The sequence below is a fragment of the Coptis chinensis genome, chromosome 5 (assembly GCF_015680905.1).
Source record: "Coptis chinensis isolate HL-2020 chromosome 5, ASM1568090v1, whole genome shotgun sequence".
Taxonomy (NCBI): domain Eukaryota; kingdom Viridiplantae; phylum Streptophyta; class Magnoliopsida; order Ranunculales; family Ranunculaceae; genus Coptis; species Coptis chinensis.
Window position 1 is genome coordinate 95494775 of NC_141460.1, and position 7960 is coordinate 95502734.

At 35.1% G+C, this 7960-nt stretch overlaps 1 protein-coding gene across 2 annotated transcripts; it reads left to right on the forward strand.

The window, feature by feature from the left end:
• The first annotated feature begins 2171 nt into the window (after window positions 1-2171).
• Window positions 2172-7960, forward strand: LOC147500446 (uncharacterized). Of its 2 annotated transcripts, none has more exons than XR_015196361.1 (11): window positions 2172-2327; window positions 2412-2463; window positions 2555-2641; window positions 2734-4013; window positions 4136-4309; window positions 4422-4591; window positions 4805-5035; window positions 5953-6088; window positions 6852-6946; window positions 7018-7141; window positions 7503-7960. XR_015196361.1 is itself a non-coding variant. In XM_086562074.1 (11 exons), the coding sequence occupies exons 1-11, from the start codon at window positions 2254-2256 to the stop codon at window positions 7569-7571; spliced, it is 2490 nt and encodes an 829-aa protein (XP_086418200.1). In that variant the 5' UTR covers window positions 2172-2253; the 3' UTR covers window positions 7572-7960. The 2 variants fall into 2 exon arrangements, 1 of the variants encoding a protein (XP_086418200.1); XM_086562074.1 differs by having other exon boundaries at window positions 4805-5043; window positions 5963-6088.

The following is a 7960-nucleotide window of genomic DNA, read 5'->3' on the forward strand; positions in this document are numbered from 1 at the left end:
AATGTGAAGGACGGGTTAGTTTAGTACATTAATCCTATTCAACTATTCAAAGTTGATGTCTACTATTGAAAAAAAAAAACAACTTTTGCCATGGAGGCTTATGACTCACTACTGAGGAAGTTGATGACTATAAAAAAAAAAAAAAAACAAAACAAAAAACAAAAAACAAAACAAAACGAAAAAACAAAAAACAAAAAAAAACTTTTGCGATGGAAGCTTACGACTCACTACTGAGGACGTACGCTTCAAGAATGCCTCTTAAAAACAATCTAAATCTATTTGACCGTAAATGGCTATTAAGTACATGAAGATATAATTTAACAATAATTCTACTAAACTAACATATTTCATGAGTCAAATACGAAACAAACTACACTAAGCTAACCTTATTAAACAAAATTCTCATACACAATACCACTTGAAAAATAGTTCTGATACACAAACACGATACACAATACCACTTGAAACACGATACACAATATCACGATGCACAGTCTCATATATGATGCACAAACGATACACAATACCACTTGAAAAACAATACACGATGCATTTCTACTTTTACTATACACTTCTTAAGTGTTGATGATAGCTAATCTTGTTATGATATATATGATATATGTACATGCATGTAATGAAGTGAAGCATTTCTATTATTAACAAAACAAAATGAAATTACTGATGATTAATTTAGTCATGGTGAAATTCTAACCACAAAGCGTCCACAGTAATAATTCAAATACTTTGATCACCTGTATTACATGCAATAATGTCTGTTTCCACTGTGAATCTTCCAATAATGTATGTTTCCACTGTGAATCTTCTATGTTTCTTAGCCATCACTTAATGTTTACTAGATAGAGTTACTTTAAACACTTGAGAAATTGAATTGGAGTTTTCTTAGTATACTTAATTAATGCAGTCGACAGAGTAATCTCACTCCACTTCATGGTTAGATTTTTCGTGACTTAGAGTTGTGATGGGAAAATCTTTCCATTCAAATATGGATGAACTATATATTGTATGAGAATTGTTTTTCAATTCAATTCAAAAGATAAACTAACAATAAATAAATAAGGGTTATATTGACATACTCTCCCCACCATTAGTTGCAATTAGGATTACCCTCCAAAATAAATGAAATTAGGATTTTCCCCAAATTGATGGTTCAGTCATTTGACCAGTCAAAACACATGAAAAAAAAACACATGAAATGACATTAATACTATTTTACTCACCCATATCTATTTATTTTTCTTTTTATTATTTTGTGGGCCCTACAAAAAAAACATCATATTTAGATAACACTTACATTTCACAAATAAAATAAAAAAAAAAATATGGTCCCACAAACACTAATTTTCCACTTTATTTTTTATTCACTTATTAAAATAAATTGAAGACATTTTTTTGTTGTGTGGGGCTCACAAAATAATAAAAATAAAAAAATAAATATTAGAAAGTAAAAGGTATCAATGTCATTTCATGTGTGTTGTTTGTTTTTTATTTTTTTTCATGTGTTTTGACTAGTCAAATGACGGAAAAGTTAGTTGACTGTCAATTTAGGAGGGCAATCCTAATTTTAGTAGGGGGTATGTAAATATAACCCAATAAATAAATATTCAATAAAATTCAAATTTGAGAAATTGCAAGAAAAAGTAAAACTAAAATACTCCCAAATTTATGAAACCCATTAAGAAAAACTAATTTATTTGAACCTTACATACCTTCTTTTATCACACGGATTGACGAGAGAGTGAGTGAATTGGAAGGTTTTATTTTCGGTGGTGGTATTAAATTTTTTTTGAGATAGAGAGTGGCCTTTAGAGTCCAATAGTTTTCGGTGGTGATCAATTTCAAAAGCATATTGTTAATCTTTTGGGAAGTGGCGCTAAAATAATTTTGGGGCGAAATTAGTTGAGGAAGAAAGTGGTTATGTTTAAGGGTGCAGGAGCAGTTTTGTCTTTTCTGAAATTTGGGTTTTCATTCTGCGCTGGTCGAAGTGGTGAGGGAAAAAATGGCTTTCAAACCGCGCTAGTTCAAGTGGCGTAGATGGTTCAAACCATTGCTTCCCCAAACCTACTCTCTACCCGTGTAACATTGTGATTTTGAGGGATAAAGAGTGGCAGACCATTGGACTCAGCCTAAGGCCTTCAAGCCTGGCTCACAAATATAAGTATTTGGTCCAGCCCAATATGGGGGACAAAAACCTCTAGTATTCTTGAACAATTCTCTCAAGGTGGAATTATTAGTATGGCGGTAGAACCTGAAAACGAAGCTATCAAAGCATTGGGTTCTCTTTTCAAACTAACTCAAGTCTATTTATGGTACACACCCCCAGCTTCTTTTTATCTTGCTTAACACAACTGTTGTTTAACTTTTTTTTTTTAATTATTATTTATTATTTATAGGGATGATGATTTTGTTGAACAAGCTGAGGTGTCATCATCTTTTGCTAACAAGGTATTAATTTATCTCTTTTCATGCTTTACTAAAAGTTATATATCTTGATTAATTGTTAATACCCATTTTTCTATTTATATATATAATGTAGAATTTCCATCATCTTGCATTGGAAGAAATTGAACTTTCCCAACAGATGAAAGAATTTGGTCTCCCTGTTTCCTTCGTCACAAGCAAGGTAAGTCCACATTTTTCTTCATTGTGTGGGTGTGTTTTTTATGACAAGTTTGGATATACAGTTTTGTGAATGTTAAGAATTGTGCATTGCAGAAGGAAAGTGTACTGACAAAAGCTAAAAGAAAGGGTGGTATCAGCGAACCTAAACCTGGGTATGGAGGGATTTCTATATTTATAGGCCTTGAGGAGGTGACAGAAGAACCAGTTCGGGATGTTGTCCCATGCACTCTAGAAGATGGTATTTTGGGAAACTCTGAGAACGATTTTTTGCAGTCTTCTCTAGAGACGATTGCCTCCCACTTACATGCAAAAGTAGAGGACACTGACAAATCAAATGACGGTGTGATTTTTAAAGATAAGGATGGAGAGGTTGTTTCTCCCATAAACTTTCATGATAAGGCAAGTGTTTCTTTAAGTTGCATATCGACATTAGTCCGAAATGAACCATCTTATTCTGATGTTGCAGAGGAAGTTTGTATACCCCATTTCTCTTGTAATGGAGGATCAATTGACATGGAAGAAGATCATGGGGAAATGACTGGTATGATGGAAAGTTATGGTGCTGATTGTTACTATGTACCATGTCTGATCATGTCAAATGGTAATACGGAAGGGGGTGTGTCTCCAATCAATGAAGATGGTGGAAATTCTGTACAAAATGTTATGCAAGGAAGTTTTGTGGATAAACAATTGGTTGGGCATAGAACTTCGGAAGATTCCCTTGTGGGCTACTACTGTGATTCAGATTCAGAGTGTATTGATATCACGACTGAGGAACCATGCATTCCTGATTCAAGTATATACTCTCAATGTTCTATCACAACAGATCTTATCTTGAAAGAGGAATATGACAATTGTAAGCCGTGCGGAGAATATGGGGACTGGAGGACATTCTGGGATGCTTTCTATATGAGAACCTATTTCTATAACACCAAAACACATGAGTCAACTTGGGACCCACCACCTGGTGTTGATTTTGTATCATTTTCTGAAGAGGAACCTCAGCCAAGTGACATGATTGTTGATGCTGCTGATAAGGGTATTATTTCTGGGTCTCCAAGTGCGGAAGTCTTGGATCCTTGTGATTTACAAGACAAGTCTCATTTGTTTCAGGAAGCCACTAGTTCTAATAACTCATCGGGTAATTTAACCCATGTAACCTCATCCAGGATTGAACCTGATGCTAGCAATGAGATCTGTGGCAAGGATACTATTTTTAATTCTCTCAGAGCCGAAGTCCTCTGTCCTTGTGATTTGCAAGACAAGTCTCAGTTGTTTCAGGACGCCACTAGTTCGGATAACTCATTAGGTCATGCATCCCCGGAATCCTCATCCAGGGTTGAACCTGATACTGGCAATGTGACCCCTGGCATGTATGTATATGATTTGCATACAGACAAATTTGTGGCCCGGCCCCTTTCGAATTCCTTTTGTATTTGTTTTATAATTTTCTTTCATAATCATGTCTTTTATATTCTTTAACATTTTGTTGCAGTCAGTTGATTTCTGAAGAAGATTGGAGAGTGGATCAGAAGGATAGATGTATGAACTCTAAAACATTTGAGCTGGATTCCTATGAACATTTTCATGAACTGCAGATGGACTTCTTTTCTGAAAAGGCCCGTATAGTATGTGATACTAGTAAAAATCACGACTCAGATGCTTGCAGGTACGTCCTTTGGAAGTGTGTTTGTGTGTTAGGATCATTTTGTCAACTCCACTGCCAGTTTCTCCATAGACCATTAGTTTAAGCTTGGTGCTTACTTTGAAATCTATTGCAGATTGACATCTATAACCAACGTTTCTGAAGAGGCAAAGGACATTCAACTGGGATACATTGCACCTGCAATTGATGAGTTAGAAAGGCAGCAAGATCCTGTCCCTAGTAAAAATAAGAAGAAAAAACTGCGTAGGGCACGGATGCGAAGCAGACAATATGATTACAAAGCAGGTACATAACTTCATTTCTCACCTTTAGGGATTTCATTCACATATGCGGGGTGGCCAAATCTTCTAATTTTAACGTATATTATGCTGATTGTGTACCTAACCTTGGGTGCCTAATCATATTCTCATTTTTTTGTTAATGGTTGGATCCCTAATTATATTCTTGTTTTTTGTTAACAGTTGGATCCCTAATCATATTCTTGTCTTTTATTTTTAGAGTTTCACTTTGAGGAAATGCCACAAGAATTTCCTCATGGTATTACCAAATACTGGTGTCAAAGGTATTCACTGTTCTCCAAATTTGATGATGGTATTAAAATGGACGAAGAAGGATGGTTCTCTGTTACCCCTGAGCCTATTGCAAGGCATCATGCCACACGCTGTGGTGGTGGAACTGTTGTCGATTCATTTACTGGTGTTGGTGGTAATGCTATCCAATTGGCAAAAGGTGTGCACATCTCCACTCTGTCTTGATTGTTTACTTTCTTATGGTACAATTTAGTATGTTTGTGGACTAAACCTGATTACGTTATTGTAATCCCAGGAATTAAAGTGGCTACATTATTGTAACTTTTGTTTGATCACGTTCATCCGGCCTTTCTTTAAGGAATGACTGCTAGGTATATTGGAACCAATTAACAAGCTGCTTTCTTAAATCAACTTTTTTCATTAATATTTGTCTTTTAAGTTTTAACCATATCTGGAGTACTGGAACTGGACACCGAATTCTTGGAAATGATGAGGATACGCCATATAAGTGTAACGGTTTACAATACTATTACCTCTCTCTCTCTTTTAATCTATTACCCACTCTTATGAATGTATAAGAGTCAAGAATAAAAGTGTATACATGAAAGTTCATTTTACAGTAGTTTTCAATTCTCTAGTATAGAGCAGCGATGCATCTGTTCTATGTTTTTCACACGTAACAGATTGTTTTGATTGTGGACAGAACTTCAGAACATTGAAGGATGATCAATAATACAGGGAAAGGATAGTTAAGAATTCAAAAAGTTGAATATATACTGCATATTTTTCTTCTTGATTGGAAAGGATAATTAATAATACAAAAAGTGTATTGCATTGTACTATCAACTTTGTACTTTTTTTTTTTTTTTTTTTTGCTAACCGGGTGTCCGGGCCAGCTTACGTGCACCTCGACTAATCCCGGGGCCCTGGTTGGAAATTCAACCGGAGACTGCATGGCAAAACTAGTGACCATTGTATCAACTTTGTACAGTTGATTCTATGACGTGGGAAGACTTCAGTTAGTTTCCTTCATAAAGATCTTTAGTCTGTTATAGAAATGTTCAAGTGATAATATAATTTGGCAACCCCATTTAATATATGTATTTGGTATTTCAGGGGAAATCACGTAATTGCAGTTGACATCGATCCGCTAAGGATTGGATATGCTCAGCATAATGCAGCTATCTATGGAGTCGATGGCAACATTGATTTTATAATGGGGGACTTTTTCCAATTAGCACCTAAGATGAAGGTAATTCTGTTACTCTAAAACTTTCTTCTGCATCACTTTTGGCACATCTTTGTTGTAAAGTTAGTATCAGTTGTTCAAGCAACTGGAATGAGCTGACATACCTACAATTCATGTAGTAATATGTAGAGTTGAAGTGAATCAGCATTTGATTTGGGAAAAGTTATTTGAGAGATCATTGAATTCTTGACACTGGTTTAAAGGTTTAAGCGTTTTTCTTTACTTATTTTATTTTAGTTTTACACCCAGTGTTTGAAGTAGAAGTTCTGCTGTTAGATCACATAATATAAAAAGTGTTGACAAAAATTTTCGTACATTGTAACTCTAGAATTGTCATTGGATGGGTAATGGGTTGTGCAAACTATGGCACATCTCACTAATGATCAGTTTGTAATGAGAAGTATGGTGCTCCCATAAGGATGAGCCTTAGGAGATAATGCCTCCCATACTACGGGCAAATTTGTTAATTGTTGAGTGAGTAGGGTTAGAGGTACTGTGGTATGGATCAGAGCCTGGAGAGTGCAATCTGATGCTAATTTTGTGTTAGCATGAAAAAAGATAATAAAAAATAACTATTAAAATTGGTTTGTAGTAGGGTATTGATTTTTGTGGTTTGCTAATTGCTACTTGGTTGAAAAGTTTGAGTGGATTGCTTAACGGATGTCAATTTTCTTCTATGTGTTTCTTTGTGGATGCTTATATCTTCTGGCTTCTGTGTTCATGTCAAACTTTGTATTTCTTTTAACATTAATATCCTCTTCTGCAGGCTGACACAGTCTTTCTGTCACCTCCCTGGGGGGGACCTGATTATGCTAAAGTACAGACCTATAATATCAAGACAATGCTCAAGCCTCATGATGGGTTTGTCTTCTTACCTTGACCAACTTTTAAGTTCCATGTAATTGGCTTCTCTAAAATACTGCATACACCAGGTATTTTTTATTCAATACTTCAAGAGGAATCGCATCCAGAATAATCATGTTCCTTCCAAGAAATGTGGACCTCAACCAACTGGCTGAGCTCTGTCTATCAACTGATCCTCCATGGAAACTAGAGGTATCATCCTTCTGTCAATTAAATTTTCTTGTTGCAGGTTCGTTATTGTTAGGTGCTTCAAATAGTACGTGCTGTAATCAGAAGCAATATGACACTTGCAAAAATTTGCCATTAGTATGATCAGTTTTGTTAATCGCATAACACTGGAAGTTCATTTCCACTTTAGCTACTAAGTATATCTCGATTTTTTTTGCTATATTGTATTAGTTCTGTTTCAATGGCTGTTTATAACTTTAAATAAAAAAAATAAAACAAAAAATTATAGAAAAACAAAAAATTTAAAATTATGACGTTAATTCCAATCTGGAGTTTTAAATTTGTCTAATTTCTAATTGTTATGTGTTGCCGCTTCTGGTCTCAGGTTGAGAAAAATTTCTTGAATGGCAAATTAAAGGCAGTTACTGCCTATTTCAGTGATACCTCAACCTAGGACGTTATGGTTATTTTGTCCAAGGGAATCATTGGATTGTGGTCAAGTGATTTACAGCTCCAATTTGATTTGTGGACACTGAAGACAAATTCGATATACAAAAGCACACTCGCAATGGGGTGGTTATGCTCATTGATGAAGGAATGGTTGTCTTGTATATATCGACCATGTAATCCATCCAATTGCCAAGGCCGTTTACTTTTTGTCAGTTTATTGTCAATGTATAATTTGTATATATAAGCAGATCATTAGTTGCTTCTACGAAAGAGTGTGCTTTGTCTCTTTAGAAGCACCTTCCATTGTGATCTTTATTGTGATCAACTCATATGCACAACTATCTGTGGCTTCAATGGTAGCATTAATCAGTTAAATATATGTTTTCTGAGTCA

What these genes read in the sequence shown, in the direction of transcription:
- LOC147500446 (XM_086562074.1), top strand. Translation starts at nt 2,254, where the DNA reads ATGGCGGTAGAACCTGAAAACGAAGCTATCAAAGCATTGGGTTCTCTT. An exon ending in CACGACTCAGATGCTTGCAG is followed by an intron (nt 4,310 to 4,421) that starts GTACGTCCTTTG and finishes AATCTATTGCAG; the next exon opens with ATTGACATCTATAACCAACG. An exon ending in ATCCTCCATGGAAACTAGAG is followed by an intron (nt 7,142 to 7,502) that starts GTATCATCCTTC and finishes TTCTGGTCTCAG; the next exon opens with GTTGAGAAAAATTTCTTGAA.